General features: G+C 49.2%; 1 protein-coding gene across 1 annotated transcript in view; it reads left to right on the plus strand.

The window, feature by feature from the left end:
* The window catches only part of GATB (glutamyl-tRNA amidotransferase subunit B), a 97,150-nt gene that overhangs the window by 59,774 nt on the left and 15,562 nt on the right, over nucleotides 1-21,814 (plus strand). Inside the window, exons 7-10 of the mRNA XM_020903358.2 lie at nucleotides 1,470-1,554; nucleotides 2,444-2,488; nucleotides 4,710-4,899; nucleotides 18,961-19,094. Coding sequence (XP_020759017.2) covers nucleotides 1,470-1,554; nucleotides 2,444-2,488; nucleotides 4,710-4,899; nucleotides 18,961-19,094 — 454 coding nt within the window. The remainder of the gene's footprint in view (nucleotides 1-1,469; nucleotides 1,555-2,443; nucleotides 2,489-4,709; nucleotides 4,900-18,960; nucleotides 19,095-21,814) is intronic.

Raw genomic sequence — 21,814 nt, forward strand, 5'->3', positions numbered from 1 at the left:
CCTAAAGGAAATCAAGCCTGAATATTCATTGGAAGGACTGATGCTGAAGCTGAAACTCCAATACTTTGGCCACCTGATGTGAAGAACTGACTCTTTGGAAAAGACTCTGATACTGGGAAAGATTGAAGGCAGGAGGAGAAGGGGATGACAGAGGATGAGATGGTTGGATGGCATCACCAACTTGAAGGACATGAGTTTGGGTAAACTCTGGGAGTTGGTGATGGACAGGGAAGCCTGGCGTGCTGCAGCCCATGGGGTCGCAAAGAGTTGTACGCGACTGAGTGAATGAACTAAACCGATGGTCAAGGGGATGACATACAGAATGTATTGGGGAAACTTCCCACATAAAGACAAGCAAATGAGGGTGGACTCTTCTGCTTGTGAAAGGAGACACCGTCCATGTGTCTGAGGCTGTGAAAGGTTTGGGTCAGGAGAAACCCTTCCAGCTCAGGTTGGTGAAGGCGAAGTTTGGAACGAACAGAAGAAAGTTCCACTTCGCCGTGTAGGTGAGTGTCCCGGAGCTCATTATTCTAAGAGGTGGTGATTGGAACTTAAAAAAACAAACAACAAGATTTTAGGTAGATTCATCCCAGTTGAGTCTTGAAGGCTTTGGCTGCCCCTAGCCTTCTGTGAAGTCCCTGTGGAGCAGCAGTCTGAGACAGAACTCTGCCTGTGGTCGGACTGGGACGGGAAGAACCCAAGCTTTCCTGTTACAGACTTAAGTCTCCAAGCCTATAATTTTTCCACCCCAATTTTCTCCGTACATCAGGCCTTTTAGCCATCCTCTTGGTGTTTGTTGCTTTTTGTCAGCTCAGATAAGAGTCAGGATTTGGGTGAGGGCAAGGGCAGTATGTTGCAGTGGGGAGTTAAGGAGGGAGGGAAGGCTGAAGCTCTTTCCATAAAGAAGCTTGGCAGCTGAGGCTGTGTTCTGCTTACCTCTTCTGCCTTGTTCGGTGGTGAGGGAGCATGGCATAGAGCAGTGGCTCTTCATCATTTGGGGCCATAGATCCCTTTGAATACAGTGAACATTCTGGATCATTTCTCCAAAATCTGTGCCTAGGCACACACCCACATTTGTAAATAATCCCAGGAAGTACCAGAACCCCTTGAAGCCTGTCGATGGATCCTGGGATAAACACTCTTTGATAAGCAAGGGTCCTAGATCCGAAATCATTTGTCCTCAATGTTGGTCCTGGCTCTTCTGCCAAGTCGTGCACTTGTGTTCTGTACTGGGTCACTTAATTGCTCTAAACCTGATTTGCTCAAAAAGTGGGAGAGCAGAGCTTCCTAGAAGACCCTTCCCAGCTATACTATTCTATGATGGCAGCAAGAAGAAGAAATACAGCATCTGTGGAAAGAAAAATAAACAACTCCCTTGATTATTTTTTGACCTAAAGATTGAAAGAGTTCCAATCATTGCTTAACTGGATAAAGGAATCAAATATGATACTAAACTATTTTTTTTTTAGACTATGAAATTCAGAGGCAAATCAATGAACTCGAGAATGGAGGTGAAATTCTGAATGAAACTCGCTCATTTGATTACAAGCTTGGGTGAGTTTGCATGACAGCATCTTGAATACAGTTTGGTGGGGCCCTGCAGACCAGCCGTGTCACCGTGAAGAAGGTACCTGCTTCTCTGCAGTCCGGTCTCCTCATTAGGAAAATACCATACCCCACAGGGATGCGATACACCCTCCAGGGCTGGTGACAGATTTCACTTGAGTGAACCAGACTTGCCGAGTCTTAGATCCTGGCCCGCCCCTGGATTCCAGCTTACCTCCTTTGTGCCAATAATTTTTACTTCCTTAAATCCTATCAGACCTGCCAGTTTCAGCTTACAAGTAGAAGAAAGCTTGAAACTGGCTATGGAGGGGTGTTTCTCAGCTCAGATATCTCTGAGTCCTAACTTTCCGATCCTTTGTTCCTGGTGGCTCAGACAGTAGAGTCTGCCTGTGATGCAGGAGGCCTGGGTTCAGTCCCTGGGTCGGGAACATCCCCTGGAGGAGGAAATGGCAACCCACTCCAGTATTCTTGCCTAGAGAATCCATGGACAGAGGAGCCTGGTGGGCTACAGCTTACGGGGTTGCAAAGAGTCGGCTATGACTGAGCAACTAACACTTTGACTTCTTCATACACTTAACAGAAGACTAGGGGGAAGATTCCTAGAACTTAGAACCTAGAAACTCCAAAAGCCTGGAGTTTGAGCTGGTTAAATGTTGGAAACATTGAAGCAATTTCTTTCTTTTTTTTTTTAAATTATCATGCTAGGCATTTGTCTTTCTTTAATATCATTTCGGCAGCGTATTCAGGAAAGTGTCTCCCACAGAAGCAGAGGAGCTTGAGTCCCTTGGCTCCCCTGTTGGTAGCGAACCCCTGCCTGCATCCACACCAGCCTTTGCTGCAGTGCTTTTTTAAATGTTTTCTTGTTTAACTGTCACAGGTGCACCGTGCCGATGAGAGACAAAGAAGGAAAACAAGACTACAGGTGGTTACTCCCCTTGTCAAAAGGCCGTTCTCTGTTTGGCTCGTACTCCAGGCCCGCACAGGGATCCTGGGTGGCTTTTGGGGACCGCTTTCTGTTGTCGTCGTTGCACGGTGGAAGATCCAGGGTTCCTGGTTTATGTGGGTACTGAGAGGAAGAGTATTTTGATTTGGGAGCCTTGGAGTACCTTATTTGACAGGATTCAACGGTTGGAAAACACTTAGGCGCTCAGCTCTGTGTCAGAGCTGTTATGCCTGAGCTGAGAGGATGGCCGTGAGGGTGGGACCCAGGCTGTCCCCCTGCTTCCTTTCAGTGGCAAATTCAGTAGCACAGGGACTGTAAGAAGGTGGAGAAAAGAGCTGTGTGTGTTAATGGCAGTTCCCGTCACATCTCAGGTAACACTGTTTAGTAAGTTAGACTTATATGAGACCCAGAAATAAAGCAAATGAGAAGAATGGCTCTGGGGACTTCCCCGCTGGTGCCCAGCGGTTACGACCTCACCTTCCTACACAGGGAGGCGGAGACATCGAAACAGTGACACCCTGATCGGGGAGCTAAGATCCCGTATGCCTCAACCACCGAAAAAACATAAAGCAGAAGCAATATTTTAACAGTTTCAGTAAAGATTTTTAAAATGTTCCACATTACAAGAAAAAAGGAATAGCTTAAGATAAATTGAGCCTCTTGTTTCTCCCCGTTTATCAGACTGCAGAAGTTAAAAGTTTAAGCCACAAAGTGGTAGAGGTTGGCACCCTCCTTTGTGAAGTGCAGGAAGATACGCAAGTAGCCATGGCTGTCGATGAGGAGCAAATAGAGCGTCGCGATTTGGGAAGGAAGCAGCTCGTAAACCCTAAGTGGATGTCCCCTCACGACGCCTCTCGTGTGTCTGTCGGAGTCACCCTTGTCCTCGTTGCTGTGGTCTCTCCAGGTTCAGTCTGTTTTCGCCGAGAAGCTTCTCTGTGTCCCGCGTGGCCCCCGCTCTGTTCGCGCTGTGTCCTCACCCAGCGTGGCGTTGGCCTTTAGCGGAGGCAGTGGCTTCAGGTCGCTCCCCCAGGCTAATAGATGAGCTTTGGGAAGCCTCCCTTTGCTTTCCTCTTGCCTTCAGAAGTCAGGCTGATTCATAGCACAGATTTGGCATTGAGGTGATGGGTTGCTTGCATTTCTGATCTATTACCTTGGAGCCACCATTTATTCTGCGTAACCCTGCTTCTGCATAAGCCCTCTGACAAGTGGGGCAGAGGGAAAAACGTTAGATGCTAGAATAAACAAAAGGGAAGGACGCCTTAGTTTGACAGGAGCAGATGCAGTGATGTGGCGTCTGCGTTTTTTTTAATGGACTTTTTTATTGCAGTCATAGTTTTACAGCAGAATTGAGCGGAAGTTAGAGTTCCCATGTACTTCTTAGTGTATTCTGTATACCCCCCTCCCACACACACACGCACACAGGTTTCCTCTTATAACGTCTTGCATTAGTGTGTAATGTGGTAAATTTGTTAAAATTGATGAACCAGTATTGATACCTTTGTAGTAACTGAAGTCCATAGTTCACCGTAGGGTTCAGCCTTATGTCGTCTGTTCTGTGGGTTTAACAACATATAATGACATGTGTGCACCATTACCTGTCACACAGAGTGGTTTCACTGCCCTGAAACCCCGCTGTGCTCCCCGATTCATCCCTCCCTCTCTTCTACCTTCTACATTTTATTGGGTTGGGCCAAAAGTTCTTTTGGGTTTTTCCATCAGATATTATAGAAAAACTTGAACAAGCTTTTTGGCAAACCCGATATTTAGCAAAGTCCATTTATTTATTCCAGTTCTCAAGAAGGAAAGTTTCCTTTACCTAAAAACTGCTAAAAATATTGAAAATTTTAAAGTGGGGGAAGTCACCTTTCTTCCTAAACAGTAAGTTGCTCTTGTTTGGTCCGGTTTTCTCCAGTCTGTGTCTTGTGAGTGTGCACTTTATCCATAGTTATAAATGGCAGGGCGGCATCCCCCGTGCCTTTTTCACGCAGTGCTCATTTGTAAGCCCAGAGAGTGCTGGATTTGGTTGCTCTGACCTTACATGTATACAGGGACTAGTTCCTGGAAAAGTAGGAGACTTGCTGTGGGACTTCAAAAAATATTTGTAACAGCATCTATAGACAGATTTTCACATTGACTGTAGTTTTGTCTCTTCCAACTCAACCCAGTACGGGGAGTCAGGCCGTCTCCTCTCTGCCCCCAGGTTCATGCCAGAGCCCAACCTGCCCCCGCTGCTGCTCTACGACTCCGGCTCCCTCCCCTCCGGCGCAGACCCGCAGCAGGTGATCGACGTGGACCAGCTGAGGGCGCAGCTCCCCGAGCTGCCCCGCGTGACCCGCGAGAGGCTCGTGCGAGAGTACGGGATGCTGCCGCAGCACAGCTGCGCCCTGCTGGTGGGTCCTCCCGCGGGGTGGCTGGGGGGCCGGCTGGGGGCTCCGGGCGGAGCGGGACGGCTGCACTGCACCCTGAAACCAGGCGTGCTCGCCTGCCTCACCAGCCTCCATGGTGGATACTGCTCCGAAGACCCACGAGGCAGGCTCTCCTGTCAGTCATTTCTTGTGCGTAGACTTGAAGAGCTGCTCACAGCAGCCGTGGAGGCTTCCTGAAGACAGTCCGGATGTTACGGATGGCTGTTCTCTTGTCTGTCTGCAGGACAACGGGAAATCAATGCATAGGCTTTCTGGATGTCTGGCAGTGTTGAACCATGACAGGGTCTGGCAGGAAGTTGGGTTCTCACAAAGCAGACAGTTGTTTTACCGACTATAGAAGAAATGTTTATTCCACACGAAATGCTGCAAACTCTGACTAAATGTATCAGTCTTTGGAGGATACCTCTGAAGGGGCCGTTAAGAATCTGACACCATGGAGATGTGCTCAGGGATTTTCCATCCTTTCTAGGACTGCCGAGCTCTGCGGTTCCGCTGGTCATGGCCACATTAAAGTGACCCCGCATCCATGAGCGTGGCATTGCATCACAGTTGTCCTCTGCCTGTCAGGGGGGCTGTGCAGAGTTTCTCCGTGGCGCCTCTCAGGGACAAGCTGTCTGCCACACTCATCATGTGGAGCACGGAATCTCTGGGAAGTCTGGGCTGTTGCATTGTGATTGAGCGGTAACTCTGCGGGGATGTTAGGATATTCAAGTTTGTGTATGTATTTATACACTTCAGTGACAAAACCCTGCCATTTCTGCTGCATGGTAGATGAGTGAATGCTTATTGAATGAATGAGTCTCTGTTTATCACCCACAGATCAGCTCATTTGAAAAGAATCAGTATAGAAAACTCAGTGTTGTCAGATTGACCTGGAGAAAACTCGTGCGTTCCAAGAGTCTTGAGGTTAGCAGGCGTCTGTATGAGACGGACAGGCAGCCCTGTCGCCGCATCAGACGATAGGTTCCCTTCTCACGCTGCAGGCCGAGCCGCGTGCCGCCTCCCGTGCACTGCTGTTATATCTAAGCCACACCTCTGTGGCGATTGTGTCACTGTATTCTAGTTCTTTATTAATTGGTGTGTTTTCTTCCGGCAAGGACTGTCTCATCCTCTCGCCATGGTACACAGTACCGAACACTAAGCCTGTAGTGACCCTGCGAGCCCCTTGTTCAGAACACCTTTTAACCGAAACCTCTTGGAATTCACAAACTGTTCCCAAGTTGAGTTAACAAACCCAAATTTTAGTCTCACACACCTTCCCCACCATCTTGAATTTCCAGCCCACTTGAAATCAACTTCAGGCTGAACACTGAATGCTGAATTCTAGGTCTGCGTTTTGTAATGTATTTGCCAAATTCTGTAAGGATGGGAGAGGACACATACCGAGGCTTCTCAGCCCCAGAGCTAATGTTCACCTCTAGCAAGTTCTCTGAAGGAGACACATGTTCATGTCTATGTCCTAGGCTCCACTTCTGTGTCCTTCAAGTGCCTCAGCCTCAGAAGCCTTGGAGGAATGTTTGCAGAGGGTGGCAAGTGAGTGAGTTTCTGGTTTTCTCACAGTTTAAAGCCCTGTTTTGTTGTTGTTTGTTGTTATTAAGTCGCTAAGTCATGTGCAACTCTTTGTGACCCCATGGGCAGCACGCCAGGCTCCTTTGTCCTCCACTCTCTCCCAGAGTTTGCTCAGATTCATGGCCATTGAGTTGGTGATCCTGTCTAACCACTGCATCCTCTGCCACCCTCTTCTCTTTTTGGCTCAGTCTTTCCCAGCATCAGGGGCTTTTCCACTGAGTCATCCCCTCCCTTCAGTCATGTCCGACTCTGCAGCCCCATGGACTGCAGCACGCCAGGCCTCCCTGTCCATCATCAACTGCCAGAGCTTACTTAAACTCATGTCTATTGAGTCAGTGATGCCATCTAACCATCTCATCCTCTGTCGTCCCCTTCTCCTCCTGCCTTCAGTCTTTCCCAGCATCAGAGTCATTTCCGATGAGTCAGTTCTTCACGCCAGGTGGCCAAAGTATTGGAGTTTCAGCTTCAGCATCAGTCCTTCCAATGAATATTCAGGACTGATCTCCTTTAGGATGGACTGGTTGGATCTCCTTGCAGTCCAAGAGACTCTCAAGAGTCTTCTCCAACACCACAGTTCAAAAGCATCAGTTTTTTGGTGTTCAGCCTTCTTTCTCTCACATCCACACATAACTACTGGGAAAACCATAGCTTTGACTATGTGGACCTTTGTTGGCAAAGGGATGTCTCTGCTTTTTAATACCCTGTCTTGGTTTATCATACCTTTCCTTCCAAGGAGCAAGTGTCTTTTAATTTCATGGCTGCAGTCACTGTCCACAATGATTTTTGAAGCCCAGGAAAGTAAAATCTGTCACTGCTTCTACGTTTTCCCCTTCTATTTGCCATGAAGTGATGGGACCAGATGCCATGATCTTAGTTTTTTTAATGTTGAGTTTCACATCAGCTTTTTCACTCTCCTCTTTCACCCTCATCAAGAGGCTGTTTAGTTCCTCTTCATTTTCTGCCATTAGAGTGAACTTCCAGATGTATAAGCCCTGATTATAGAAACTTATTTTTGTCTATTCACTTCAGCAGTTTTATTAGCATCTTCTATGCAGCAGGTACTGGGATGGGGACAGAGACACTTCTTTGATTTGTTTTCTTTGCTTTCCAAGAATGTGTATATATGCCACCACAGCTAACCAGCCCCCAGAGCAGACAGATTGCAGTAAATAGTAGATGTATGATGCAGGCCAGGAGCCCAGAAGAGGTAGTAATGACCTTGATGGGACAAGTGGGGAAAACTCTCAAGGAGGTGCTGGCTTTTAAGCCAGTTTTATAAGAGCTTTATTTAATTATTTTTTTGATATATTAAAACTGTGCTTATTTTTATATCTTGCAGATAATGTATTAGGTGATTCATTTTGCAGTATGTGTTTTTTTTTAAATGGCTAATACTTGAAATTTTCAAGAAAAATGAGAAGAGAACTAGTAATATGGAAGGAGGATGATTCAGACGATTTCTTTCCCTGAAATTAGGCACCGTGAGCTCTTGATGACTTAGTAATCATTGGAAGCTGAGTTACTCATAACATACCCGAAAGTGGTATGTTCATGTTTTTTTCCTGACTTCCTCAGAAATACAACAGATTGCTGAGAAGGGCAGATGCACCAATCTAATGAGCCATCTTTCAATTTAAAGAGTGCCTGGGAGTATTCACTAAATCAGTAGCTGGTGGAGGTGTGCTCTGCAGAGCCTTTGGGTCGCTGGTTAAATTAACCATTAGGCATACAGTCCTTTCTGGTATCGCAGTCCTTCCCCATGAACGGTAAAAAAAAAAATAATAAACTTCAGAGCTTAACTGTTATTTTTAATTTTTTTTAATTGAAGTATAGTTGCTGTACAATGTTATTTAAGTTATATACGTACAGTATAGTGATTCACGGTTTTTCAAGGGTGTGTTCTGTTTATTGTTGCTGTGATATTGGCTGTCTTCCCTATGTTATACAACTCTGGCCTTGTCGCTGTACTGTGTGGTGAGCACTGAATTGTGTAGTAATAATTTCTTCTTGGCATTTACAAAACTCTAATATAGTCTGTCTTAGCATCCACTGCAAAGTCTGGCACACAGTAGGCAGTGGTGAACAGATGGACAGATCAGTGGGTGAGTGGGAGTCTGTCACAACACTCAACGAAGCCCTGGAGAAAGCAGCGTTCCTGATAAAGCATCCCTGTTTCCCAAAGGCAGGTATATAAAGCACCCTTTTGACAGCCCAGCAAATCAGGGTGGTACCTGTGCTGCTGAGCTTGGCGGGAGAAGCCTGGGTTTCCGCCTCAATCAGGCCACGTGCCGCGACTGGCCGTCGAACACTTGGTGTCCCTGCCTCCTAAAGAACTTGTTTCTTCAGGACCCTGGAGTCAAGTGTGCGTTCTCATGTCATCTCGTAAGACTGCCTGATGATCCCCTCCCACCAGATAACCTGTGTGAGCATTTCTTCATGAAACGTGTCATGTCCCATCTGAAGCTTCAGCCTGGGGAGCCCTCCTTTCTTCCCTCTCTGTCAGGCTGCCAGATTTCTGGCCTCGTTTGTCAGGAGTCAGGCATGGACGTGTGGAGGGTGAGGTCGAGTCATAGGATTCCAGAGAAGTGAGAGATCCCAGTAGCATAGCACGTCCTTCTCTGAGTCAGTGTCCAGGAGTAGTTGTGAGGACGGTCAAGGTTCTGTGCAGGAGCGTTTTTTTAGCGTATAATAAAGGTGATTTCTGTGGAATGTCTCTTCCTACACCCTGCTTTGCTGAGCAGGGAATCCAGATGCGTTGTTGCCATTGGCCCGGTAGGCAGCTCGGGGTCAGTCGAGGCTGTTAGCTAACAGCGGATTCCGTGGCTCACAGTGGACCAGTTTCTAATCCAGTCCATCCTCCCAGCACCCCCTGCAGGGGTACCGTCCGTCTCCCCATTTTTCTGGTGAGGAAGCGTCATGTCTGAGGTTGAGTGAGACACAGTGACTCTGTCAGACTTGAGAGAGCGCTGACTGCAGCGCCCAGGCCCTCCGCTTCTGAGCCCCTGCCTGCTTGGACGTAACTGTGCCACAAGGCCCGGTGGAAGTCCTGTTTCAAGCTCGTTGCTGTTTTGAGTCACCTAATAGAGAAAACAGTTGTTTACTTGTGTGGGTATTAATACTTTATCCAGCCACGCTGAGGCTTCATGAAACAACAGTCATAGAATGTCAGTCCATTTAAACCTTTTTCCACCCCTCTAGGTTTTTAAGATGCCAGCCTGCCCTATAAATAAACATAAGTGCCGTCTGCTAAATTTAGTGAAAATCAGTCAACTCCAGTGGAAAGCAGAAATTCTGTTCATTTTCCAAGTAGAAAAGCCATGTAAGCTCTGCCACAGTTCTGTTTATTTTGTTTCTTAGACTTTGTGCCTTAGGTACTTGTCCCAGTCTGACGGAATATTTGAGAAGGGCCTCCACATAGTGTCTGGGGTTTGTGGGACAGTTTTGCCTGATGCGGTTGGTTAAGAACGCCTCTGAGCTCTCTGGGTGGCTGGCTGTGTATGAATCCGTGGGCAGATTTCCGTGTCGTCTGTTGTGGGAGATCTCAGTGGAGGAGTAGGCATAGCAGCCCCAGGTCAGTGTCTCCTGAGAGCCTGCCGTACTCACCACAGTGCCCTATGTGTGAGCTCAGTCGTGTCCGACTCTGCGACCCCATAGACTGTAGCCCCCCGGACTCCTCTGTCCATGGGATTTTCCCAGCAAGAATCCTGGAGCGGCTGCCCCTTCCTCCTCCAGTGCCATGCTGTTGTCAGATGTAAGAGCTTCATCTTTTCTGCATCATGTTAAAGGAAGCAGATTAACACATTGAGACAGACGCCTTTTTTTTTTCCCATATAGTTGATTTACAATGTTCTGTTCACTTCTACTGTACAGCAGAGTGACTGTCACTTTGACAAAGTTATACACAAGTATACATTCTTTTTTATATTCTTTTCATTAGGATTTATCCCGGGACATTGAATATAGTACGCTGTGCTATTGATTCAGCAGGACCTTGTCGTCCGTCAATTCTGTGTAGTCGTTTTCGTCTGCTGACCCCGGACGCCCAGTCCATCCCTCCCACTCCCTCCCCCCCCTTTGGCAACCACGTGTCAAGACAGACACTCTTGACTCCAAATCTCATCTCTGATGCTTGGGGGGGGGGGGGGGGGGGTGCTAGGGGGCACTGAGAAGGTTCCTAAAGCTGTTCCTTCCCCAAAGGAAAGAGAAAGGGAACAGGACACTCAGCCCCAAAGATGGCAGGCACAGTGGTGCCTTCACTGAACCTACAATACCTGCCTACAGCCAAGCAGACAACCAGGGACATGCTGCTCCCAGGAAAGGGGCAGCAGACAGCTGCTAACACTTCCAGGGCCGCGCAGGGCAGAGTTTTAGGGACAGTCTACCTGAGGCCCAGCGAGACTGTAGGGAGATATGACTGTGACCCTCCAAAGCAGTGACTTCTACTGCCATGAGTCTGTCTATTTGTGTGCAGGGTCAAGATAACATGGTTTTATTTGAACAACTTCATTGCCCCAGCCAGTCATTCCCCATTTAAAGTCATAATCTTTTGTTTCTGACATCATGGAAAAGGGTAAGGTGTCTCCAAGGAACAGAGAAACAGAAGATATCATGACGATGGTTGGTTGTCAGATGGATTGTTTTCTGAGAGTTTTGCTCGGGGTCTCTCATTAGCTTGAAATGGCCTGGTTTTCTGTCTGGATGAATTGCCTATAAAATAATTTCCCATGACAAATATCTGTATATCCCATAGGTAATACTACTTTAAAGCTAATAACTAAAAAAGCATCTGAAACCCCCTTATTGACTAGTTTCAGACCTCCCAGACTTAGAAGACTCACTGTCGGACCACAGCTGAAGGAAAATCCATTTGGTCAACATTGTCGCTCGCCGTTTTGGAGCTCCATGCAATTTTCAGAATTGATTTTATTCTTCAGTTTATGAAATCACATCCAGTGCTTGCCAACTTAAGGGTGCTTTCACAGTCTGTGCACAGAAAAAATAACCGATATTTTGTTCCAGTCAAGTCAAATCCAACGACACGTCTTCTAACTTGACTCCTGCAAAACCCACAGTTAGTTCATTCATTTCAAGTGCAGGTGCCAGGGGGCTTTCGGAGGTGGAATCCGCCAGGCGCAGAGCCGTCTGAGCTCCAGGCTTGAGGACTCTCAGGGGCTCTGTCCCCAAGCCCATCCTGAAGCCTCGTGTCCTGTCCATGGGCTGGTTTCCTTTTTGGGACAGTTAACAGAAGACCGCTGTTGAGTTACACAGGTTTCCTCCGTGTCAGGAGCATTTTGGCAGCACTGACTTTCAGCTCACTGAAGGTTGATTATCATCGAATTGATTTCTTGACAACATCCTTTTTGCGCCGCATTCTTCCAGTGTTTGATTATGCTTGTCTGCCATCAGCTTTTATTACCTGAGTTCTTTGATTTTGATTGTCCAAGGGAAAGTCCTGTGGCCCAGTTGGTTTCCCTCCGCATCCCTCCTAGAGTGAGTTCATCACCGAGAATGGAGTCTCACAGCTGACTGTCGTCAGGGTCCCACTCAGGTGTGTGCACTTTCTGACTTTGCTGGGAACAGCGCACAGGTGAAATTGTTGGGACCAGAGTTTTATTCAGATTTTAAGGGTCCCCAAGCCCTCTGGGAATGTGATCCAGAGGTGGAAATTGTGGAGACCACAGTAGGACTATAGACACCCCCCTCCCCGAAATCATAGCAGAGAGCACTCCATCAGTGTTTGGGGTCAGTTTCAGAGCTGCAGATGCCCATGTTCTTGGAAGTGATGGTGGTGGTGCAGGATTCTGGCTCCCTCCGGACTCTCAGAGCAGAGCGATGCGCCTCTGCCAGCTCCACACCAGCCGCTGCCACCTTGTGTTTCCCGCCGCTGCCGACTCCTCTGAGTGAGTCTTTTTCCCTCACCCCCTGAAGTATTTCCACAGCCGCTCCTTGTTTCCGTGAGAAGCAGGGGCAGGCCCCTCTCACATCCTAGACTCGGGCCCTTCCCCACTGCACATTCCTGTCCTCCTGGTGACTGTCCCTTCTGCTCTTTGCCCTGAAACCACCACTCTCTCGGGGCGTCCTTGCCTGATGTCCACCTTGTCCCAGAACTAGCACTGATGTGATTTTCAGGGCTATTTTTCACTAAGTTGTTGGGTCTGTGTTCTGTTTTTCTCACTCTGGAAGAGCAACTGGACTCATAGGAATGATGGGGACGCACAGAGTTCGTGTGCAGATTCAGGACCATCTTCTCCGTAGGAACCCCCTCTGCACGGCGACACGCGAGAGCCCAGCCCCGTAAGGGCAGCTGCCATTCAGTCGCAGGTGTGGGGTCCCCGAGCTGTCGGCCGCTCCCACCACAGGTTCATGACCTGCCCAGGTCAGTCACTCAGTCACGTCTGACTCTTTGTGACCCCATGGACTGCAGCACTCCAGGCTTCCCTGCCCATCACCAACTCCCAGAGCTTGCTCAAACTCAACATCCACAGAGTCAGTGATGCCATCCAACCATCTCATCCGCTGTCGTCCCCTTCTCTTCCCACCATCAGTCTTTCCCAGCATCAGGGTCTTTTCCAGTGAGTCAGTTCTTCGCATCATGTGGCCAAAGTATTGGAGCTTTAGCTTCAACATCAGTCCTTCCAATGAATATTCAGGCTTGATTTCCTTTAGGATGGACTGGTTTGATCTCCTTACAGTCCAAGGGACTCTCAAGAGTCTTCTCCAACACCACAGTTCAAAAGCATCAGTTCTTTGGCACTCAGCTTTCTTTATAGTCCAACTCTCACATCCATACATGACTACTGGAAAAACCGTAGCTTTGACTAGACAGACCTTTGTTGGCAAAGTAATGTCCCTGCTTTTTAATATGCTGTCTAGGTTGGTCACAGCTTTACTTCCAAGGAGTAAGCATCTTTTAATTTCATGACTGCAGTCACCATCTGCAGTGATTTTGGAGCCCAAGAAAATAAAGTCTCTCACTGCTTCCATTGTTTTCCCATCTATTTGCCATGAAGTGATGGGACTCGATGTCATGATCTTCATCTATTGAATGTTGAGTTTTAAGCCAGATTTTTCACTCTCCTCTTTGACTTTTGTCAAGAGGTTCTTTAGTTCCTCTTCACTTTCTGCCATAAGTCTGGTGTCATCTGCATATCCGAGGTTATTGATATTTCTCTCAGCAATCTTGATTCTAGCTTGCACTTCATCCAGCCTGGCATTTCGCATTATATACCCTGCATATAAGTTATAAGCAGGGTGACAATATACAACTTTGACATACTCCTTTCCCAATTTGGAACCTATCTGTTGTTCCATTTCTAGTTCTAACTGTTGCTTCCTGACCTACATACAGATTTCTTAGGAGGCAGGTCAGGTGGTCTGGTATTCCCATCTCTTGAAGAATTTTCCACAGTTTGTTTGGATCTACACAGTCAAAAAAGCAGATGTTTTTCTGGAATTATTCTGTTTTTTTGATGATCCAATGGATATTGGCAATTTGATCTCTGGTTCTTCTGACTTTTCTAAATCCAGCTTGAACATGTGGAAGTTCATTCATGGTTCATGTACTGTTGAAGCCTGGCTTGGAGAATTTTGAGCATTACTTTACTAGTGTGTGAGATGAGTGCAATTGTGTGGTGGTTTGAACTTTATTTGGCATTGACCTTCTTTTGGATTGGAATGAAAACTGACCTTTTCAGAGTTTTCCACATTTGCTAACATATTGAGTGCAGCACTTTAATAGCATCATAGATTGGTCTGAGGTCAGACAACGGGGAGGGAACACAACCTCGCCCATCAACAGAAAATTGGATTAAAGATTTACTGGGCATGGCCCCACCCATCAGAACAAGACCCAGTTTCCCCCTCAATCAGTCTGTCCCATCAGGAAGCTTCCATAAGCCTCTTATCCCTATCCTTCAGAGGGCCAAAAGAGTGAAAACCACAGTCACAGAAAACTAATCAAACTGATCACATGGACCACATAGCCTTGTCTAACTCAATGAAACTATGAGCCATGCTGTGTAGGGCCACCCAAGACAGATGGATCATGGTGGGGAGTTCTGACGAAACATGGCCCACTGGAGAAGGGAATGGCAAACCACTTCACTCTTCTTGCCTTGAGAACTCCATGAACAGTATGAAAAGGCAAAAAGAGGACACTGAAAGAGGAACTCCCCAGGTCTGTAGGTGCCCAATACGCTGCTGGAGGTCAGTGGAGAAATAACTCCAGAAAGAAGGAGGGGATGGAGCCAAAGAAAAAACAACACCCAGCTGTGGATGGGGCTGGGGATGGAAGTAAAGTCTGATGCTGTAAAGAGCAGTATTGCATAGGAACCTGGAATGTTAGTCCATGAATCAAGGTAAATTAGAAGTGGTCAAGTAGGAGATGGCAAGAGTGAACATCGACATTTTAGGAATCAGAGAACTAAAATGGACTGGAATGGGCAAATTTAATTCAGATGACCACTATATCTACTACTGTGGGCAAGAATCCCTTAGACGAAATGGAGTAACCATCATAGTCAACAAGAGTCTGAAATGCCCTGCCTGCCCGTTAGGCATAAACGTGTGCGTGAGTCACCCACATCGAAGGAGTTAGAATGCAGGGAAAGAGGAGGTGCTTGACACCAAAACTCTGTGAGTGAGCACAGGGTTTGTTTTGTAGCTTCAGGGATGCTGCTGAAGCAGGCAGCGTCCATGAGAGTGTGCTCCCTAACTCCTCTGGGGAGGGGGTGGAGGCACGCCAGTCATCCTCCCAGCCCCGGAAGCCCTGAATGGGGAGGGGGTGCCAGTGTTGTCCCCCCAGTCTGGGAACCAGTGTGTGTCAGACACAGTGGAGAGCGCCACGGCGTTTAGACGACCTTGGCAACAGCAGCACTTGAACTTGCTGTTTCCTCCTCCTGATTTCTAAGCTATTTGCCAAGGGCCTTTGTGACATTTTTACTATGCTAAGAACCTTTGAACAGCTGGCGACTTTCAAGTAAAATAATGAAGATGATAGGGAAACATGTTCTCTGGATGGGCAGTTTGCTGTGTGTCGGTACCCAGCCCTAATGGGTGCTCAGCTTCAGTCCGCAGGAAGGCGAGGTGTGACTGTCCTCCAATAGCAGCATCGGAACCTGGGGGACGAGTGCAGGGTCCCAGCCCTGCTGTGTTCCTGTTGTGTCAGCGCTGGGACTGGCTGAGTTAGTGTAGGGAATGCACCTGTCCTTGTTGCTGTCAGAACTGCTGTTAGCACCATTAGCAGCGGCGGCGGCCCCTGGCGTGGCTGGCCGAGGGGCAGTACTCAGGCGATAAGGCCAGCCTCGGAGTCACTCCCTGCCACGTAACCAGCTGTTCCCCGGCGTGTGCCCTGTGTCCTCTTCCTTCCCCGCCTCTGCCCCCAGCCAGCCGCCTCTCGGGTTGCGTTCTCCTAAATAGAGTTCTGCCCTGCCACCAGGTGCCAGGGTGTGTGACTTAGGGCAGGAAGGGCAGTTGCAAAATCAGCTTTCATCCTATTCCAGCAGGACAGGCTCCTGGCATCTTGTCATCTCTGAAGGTAGACTGGAAAAGTTGGCTTTCGGGCACCTTGCAAGGGTGGATGGGGTTCCTTCCCAAAGCGGCAGAGAAGGCGAGGTGACCCCCTGCCTTGCCACATCCCAGCATGACCAGCAAGCAGACAGATTCCCTGGCCATGGAGGGTTCCTGTCTGTGACAGAGAAGCTGGCTTGGCATTAGCTCTGGATAGAATGGAATGCTTTAGGAAATTTGATTAAAATGTGGAAAAGATGCTTCTCAGTCGCAAAGCTGTAGAGAGTGCCTGGCATGACACAAAAGCCGGGACCAGTCGTCTCTGCCACCTGGGCTTTCTGTGAAGGAAGTTCCAGCTGCAGTCAGCCAGCAGGCTTGATGCCCTGTGCAGCTGAGTTTCCCTCTGATGTAGGGTAGGTGATTCCTGCTGGCTTGTTGCCTCTGAGAAGGGCGTTAAGGGGCCCCTAATGCACTGGCCTTTCTGCTTTGCTCTTAATATGATTTTCATGTCAAGGAATTACTGGTCTGCTGTTTTCCTGCAAAAACCAGATGGCTTCATGGCTGCATTCACAGGGACTTCTGAGATCCGTGCCAAGCTTATTAGCATCTGCCGATCTCACAGAAAAACAAAGGAGGCCTTACCTAGAATGCTGTGTGGCTTTTTTTTTTTTAACCCCTAAAAGAGGGCTTCTGCTGTAAAGAGCGCAAGCGGGCAGCCCACTTGCATGTATCTATCACTCTGGGTGGCGGCAGCAGCTCATCTTCCCACAGCCCCGCCACCCACAGCTTGCCCCGCCACAGTCGCAGCCTTCCCCATCGCCTGCAGGTCGTGAACTGAGCCCACGTATCCCCAGTGAAGCCCCGCTCCAGCGCCGAGACTCTGCCTCCCAGCACTGGCAGGAAGACAAACAGAAATCTGACTTGCCATGTTATCCATCCAATAAAAAAACCACCCAAGGGTAGAGGAATAGATATTCATCATGTCCCAGCAACTCAGCCAGGCCTGTGAGTTCAAGTGCAGTATTTCTAGGTGGTTTTAGAAAAACCTTTCCTTGGCAAAGCAGAGTCCTCCTCCTGACAGCTCTTTTCACCAGCGGGCCAGCCTGTCGGAATTAGAACAGAGGGAATCCTGCTTGTCTGATTGGGGCCAGATAGCAGTTTCCTCCCTCCCCAGTGGTCTGTGTGCCGTTGTGGAAGTTTGAATACTCTTCCATAAGTTAAGGAGAACTTTTCTCTTCATGCTGTCTGGATTTGCCTTCATCTGTAGTCAAACTTTGGCTGCCAGGGTGGCCTTTGCCCTGATTTAGCGTGAGCAGAATAATAGCATCAGCTTGAAAAGAGATTCAGGAGATGATTATGGGATTATTCAGTAGGCTCGTCACCAGAGAATGCATCTGTTACGAAGGGCACGTAGTGGTGTGTTTTTTGTTTTTTTTATGGAATTTCTATTTTAGCCACTGCGTGCCTATGTGTATATTATAGCAGCTACAATAGCAAAACATTGAGAGCACTTTTGTTAGTGTGTCTTGCTTCTTCCCAGTGTCGCATCTTTCTAGGATGTTCTTTTGATTAATGAAGGCTCTCTGAAAGGGGCGAGGGTGAGAGCCTTACCTGCCATATAAAGTTAAAAAAGGATATTTCAAGGGAAGTGTGGTTTGATTTCAATTTCAGCAGGTAGGGGACACTTGCTACTTAAATTGTGTTTCCTCTGCTTGTGGAAACTTCAGTCTCCCAGATGTATGTAGAAGATGTTTTTATTTTCCTTATTGAGAAATAAGAGGTAGGCTTGGCCGGATTTCCTGTTCTGCCAGACCCATCGGGGTGGATAGTTAGCTGCAATGTACGTGCGGCTTCATGAGGTGAACTTGGGGGTTCATCTTAGGCCTCACTGTAGCAATTCCATGGTACTTCCCTGGTGGTCCAGTGGCTAAGACTCCGAACTCCCAGTGCAGGGGGCCTGGGTTCGATCACTGGTTAGGGAACTAGATCCCACATGCTGCAACAGAGATCCCTCATGCCGTAGCTAAGACCTAGTGCAGCCGAATAAATAAACTGTGGCAATTTCAATATTCAAAGGTGAACGTGGCATGATAAAGGATGAACATTCATGTGTGGTATTTTTTTTAAATACAAGGCAGTGGGAGACATTGATTCATCCACTGATGCTGACTAGGCAGCTGCCATGACCTAGCATGACGTAGCTCTGGTCACAGAAAGGGCAGCGTGGCCCTTGACTCGCAGAACTGGAGGTCCAGAGTGGGAGGGGCTTCTTCAAACACGTGTCCGTGGTGAGCCAACCTGCGGTCCCTTTCCTGGAGCACTATGAGAGCTCGGGTCAGCCGGGCTGGCCCAGCCAGTCCTGTGGTCTAAGTGGGTCACATGCACTGTCCTTTCTCATTTTGAGAACATGTGAAAATCACTTCCATCACTTCTGTAGATGATACGCAGAGGAATACAGTTATGATCCACTTCTGATTTTTCAGAAGTAGAATATTCTTTTTGCTCCTTTTTGGTCTGCTGCTTTTCTTACCTTCTTACTCTAGGAGTTACTAGGACTTCCAAGAGGAGACGGGCCTGGAAAGAGACAGGACAGTAGACTCAGGCCAGACGTACTGCTCACGGATGAAGGCTGCGGCTGCACGTGGCCCACACGCGGCCGCAGGTTCAGGGGATGGTGGGTTTCACTGTCGTGGACCACAGAGCCCAGGCGCTCTTCAGGGCTTTGGCTTCTCTGCCTGCCTTTGACACAGTGCTGTGTGAATGCAGGGTGGCCGCGGCAGGAGCAGCACACTTGCTGTTTACTTAGGGCGGTCAGAATTGTCTGGTGACACCCCTGTGTTTGGGAGGTACCAGGAGACGTCTCAGAGGAGGCAGGGGGTGGCAGTTTCACAACGCTCATCTTCCATTTTGGGGAGGTTTTATATAATTTTTTTTTCTCTTTCTTTACAGAATGAAGTTGGCCTACTGGAGTTCTTCCAAAATGTGATCAAAGAAACTAGGGCAGAGCCAAAAAAAGTGACTAGTTGGGTCCTCAACACTTTTCTGGGCTTTTTAAAGCAACAGAACCTTGCTGTCAGTGAGAGGTGAGTGGGGTCTGGGGAGGGCATTTTCTTCTGTCATGATCTCTGTGTCCAGAAGCAGCTGAAATAGGCCAAGGCCAGGGTTCTGTCCTTCCCCAGCCCCCACCCCCCGCGCCCCAATCTCCTGACGAGACACAGACCATGCCTGTGAATGTCAGGGCTGTCCGCCTTCACTCACCTGCACATCTGAAAGCTTGTTGGTGTGTTCAGGTCTCTGCCCACCCACCCTGGCCTGTGTGCTGTGCTGGGCTGGGCGCCTGAGATGGAAACAATGAGGAGTTGACAGCTGGCAGGGAATCCTGACTGTCAGAAGGCAGACAGTTGGCTCAGTGTGATCCTGCTATACCGCAGGTGTGCCCCGGCCACCCATGAATACACAAAAAGGGACCAAACCCGGGGCATCAGCCCTCAGGAGGGAGAACGAGGCTCCCTCAGAGGCCGGGCCCTGAGCCCGGGGCATCAGCCCTCAGGAGGGAGAACGAGGCTCCCTCAGAGGCCGGGCCCTGAGCCCGGGGCATCAGCCCTCAGGAGCGAGAACGAGGCTCCCTCAGAGGCCGGGCCCTGAGCCCGGGGCATCAGCCCTCAGGAGGGAGAACGAGGCTCCCTGAGAGGCCAGGCCCTGAGGAACCAGCGGGAGTGGCCAAGAGGAAGGGGCAGGACACCCCCTGAGAAAGGGGAGGGACAGCTGAGCTGGCCCGAGTGGGGGTGACTGGGGCAGACCCCACAGCCTGCGGTCAGGGTGCCCAGGCGTGGGGGCCCGTGTGTATAGATGGCTCAAGGGGTCCCCGGTGCTGAACCTCGGGGGAGGCCATGCACAGGCTGGGATAAGTGGATTGTGGGCTTGGAGCGTGCAGATGGAACTGGAAGCCGCTGGAGCAGAGAACAGCTGTCAGGGAGGGCACAGCCTGACCGGGGGCCACGGAAGGGGCCTGAGATGCCCTGGACTTTACCCAAGGAGCATGGGCAGGCAAGAAGGGGAGAACCAGGAGCGTGGGTGTCAGAGAAGAAAAGGAAAGGGTCGGGAAGGAGAGAAGGAGCAGCCGGTTTAAGTGCGAGGGCTCGTCGGGGACACCCAGGTGGATTTTAGGGACCCAGCAGGATCCCAAAGGGAAGCAGAACCCACCTGGGTGGGCGTCATTGCTGCGGGAGCACCCACAGCCGTGGGCTGGGAGCGGAGCGGGGGAGACGGGTGTGTGGGTGCACAAGTCCGAACAGCTGTGTGTTCAGAGCCGCTGCCCTGCGTGCACCCGGCCTCCGGCTCTAGCGTGTACGCGCGGCTCCCGTCCTCCGCCTCGGCGGCCCCTCACCAGCCGGGACCTCGGGGAGTCCCCCTCGGTGTCCAGCCTGCCTCCCAGGGTTCTTGAAAGGAGACGGCACGGTGCCCGCGGGCCCTCAGCGTTGGCTTCCCTCTCTCTTCCGTGCTGGCGTGTCAAGTACCAAACCCCCTCAGGTCCTCAGACCCCTGTGGCGTCTGTGACCTGCTCGTCTTCCCTCCCTGGCCTCCCCAGTCTCACCTTTCTACTCCAGTTTCCACACTGACACCCTGGGCCTGGCAGCGCGGGCTGGAGCCTCCTGGCCGAGTCCAGGGAGAAGGCGCAGCTGCCCCTGCGCCCCAGGGTGGGACGGGCGTGGTGGGGGTGGGGGGCAGGCATGGGAAACAGCACTTTGGGGGCCACGGGGAGTATAGCCAGGAGGAACGGGGCGGAGAACGGCCGGAAGTTACAGTTGAGCGTGTGCTTGGGGCTCAGCCAGCACTCGGAGGGTGTGCGGGGTCACAGGAGCTGAGCCGTGAAGCGCTGGCTGTGGGGAGAGGAGCAGGACCCCGGCCCGGCCCTCAGGGAGCTCCGTGTCCTGGAAGGATGGACGTGCGCAGCAGCGCTGTAGGTCAAGGCGGACGGGACGCTTCCCGGTTAGAACTAGAAGCAGTGCAGTGGGAGCAGAGGGTGAGATCACGTTCGCCCAAGAGGCTCCAGGAAGGAGCGCTTTGAGCTGTTGGAGGAGATCTAACTCTTAGCTTTAAATAAGCCTTTCCACATCGTTGGCTGACTACTCGTGTCCCTGAATTTCAGTCCCAGCAGAGCCCTTAGCTGCTTTCTGGTTTGGCTCCACGTTTAGTGGGGAAGGAAACCCAGGCCCCAGGAAGTAATGTGCACCACTGCTCAGACCAGAAGCCCATCCCCTGACTTTCAGATCAGTTTCTCTATATGTTGATATGGGAAATGAGGGGTTTGCTGACAACCATTTTAGGAGCTTCTGCAGGAGCTGAGGTTGATAAATTAGCCTGTTGAGGGAACCTGGAGCCCCTGGTATTTATCCAAACAATTTGGAAGCATTACAGACTTAAGAACCCCAAGGGCACCTAACTCTAAATAAAAGTATATTTGGTTGTTCCAAAGTCAAGTAAGGATGAAGCTAAGCAAGTTCTGCCTTACAGTTTATTTATTTTATTTAATTTTATAACTTAACATGTAATATAATGGTACATTATAGATTTTAAAATAGCTTATTGGTACATAGTTCATATACTGTACAGCTTGCTCATGTAAAGTATATAGTGTACTCACTTTTAGTTAAATCACAGTATGTGCAACCGTCATTACAATCAATTTTAGAACAACATAAGAACTTTAACAGATATTTTTTTCATTTATTTTTATTAGTTGGAGACTAATTATTTTACAATATTGTAGTGGTTTTTGCCATACACTGACATGAATCAGCCA

Source organism: Odocoileus virginianus, chromosome 12, assembly GCF_023699985.2.
Source record: "Odocoileus virginianus isolate 20LAN1187 ecotype Illinois chromosome 12, Ovbor_1.2, whole genome shotgun sequence".
Taxonomy (NCBI): Eukaryota; Metazoa; Chordata; class Mammalia; order Artiodactyla; family Cervidae; genus Odocoileus; species Odocoileus virginianus.